The sequence below is a fragment of the Plectropomus leopardus genome, unplaced genomic scaffold, assembly GCF_008729295.1.
Source record: "Plectropomus leopardus isolate mb unplaced genomic scaffold, YSFRI_Pleo_2.0 unplaced_scaffold65823, whole genome shotgun sequence".
NCBI classification, from domain to species: domain Eukaryota; kingdom Metazoa; phylum Chordata; class Actinopteri; order Perciformes; family Serranidae; genus Plectropomus; species Plectropomus leopardus.
Window position 1 is genome coordinate 1 of NW_024672416.1, and position 687 is coordinate 687.

A 687-nucleotide genomic window follows, 5' to 3' on the forward strand; every position below is an offset into this window, starting at 1 on the left:
TGCTCATTAATGATACCATCCAGCTCTTGTTCTCTGTGCTGCTCTTCTTCTTTGCCATGGGCCGAGTGAAATTTGCTTTTGTCTACTGTGTTCCTCTACTGTTTATTTCCACAGCTACTTTCCAGAACACACCTTTAATTTTGGCCACTATGTCACTGGAGCGTTATGTTGCCATCTTCTATCCCCTGCAGCGTCCGGCTGCCTGGCGCTCAGACCGTATCTGGATCATTATTCTGTCTCTGTGGCTCATCAGCTCTATTTTCCCTGTGATTCACTACTCTATTGGGGAAATTGATCCAGCTATGGATATCCTCTCTACCTCTGTGCTTTGCAAATCCACCCTTGTCAACTCATCTCCAATTCAAGAAATGTTTCTGGTCATTGTAAATATTCTCTTCTTTGCAGTAGTGGCTGTTGTCATCCTTTTTACATATGTAAGAATCCTGCTGGAAACCAGGAGGATGAGACAAGATAAAGTGTCTGTGAACAAAGCCATGCACACTGTGCTGCTGCATGGCTTTCAGCTGCTGCTGTGTATGTTGGCCTTTACTCACCCCATCACTGAAACTCTCATAGTGCTGCATGCTGACTGGAATCCAGCGGACATTGCCTTTTTTAATTATTTCAGTTTCATCCTTATTCCACGCTTTCTCAGCCCACTCATCTATGGCTTCAGAGATCAGACTC

The 687-nt window shown here is 44.5% G+C and overlaps 1 protein-coding gene across 1 annotated transcript; it reads left to right on the forward strand.

The window, feature by feature from the left end:
• Positions 1–8: 8 nt before the first annotated feature.
• Positions 9–683, forward strand: LOC121939897 (odorant receptor 131-2-like; the record flags this gene model as incomplete). The annotated part of the gene is made up of 1 exon (XM_042482822.1): positions 9–683. A coding segment is annotated over one exon (675 nt), but the record flags the coding sequence as incomplete, so codon positions are not given.
• Positions 684–687: the final 4 nt, after the last annotated feature.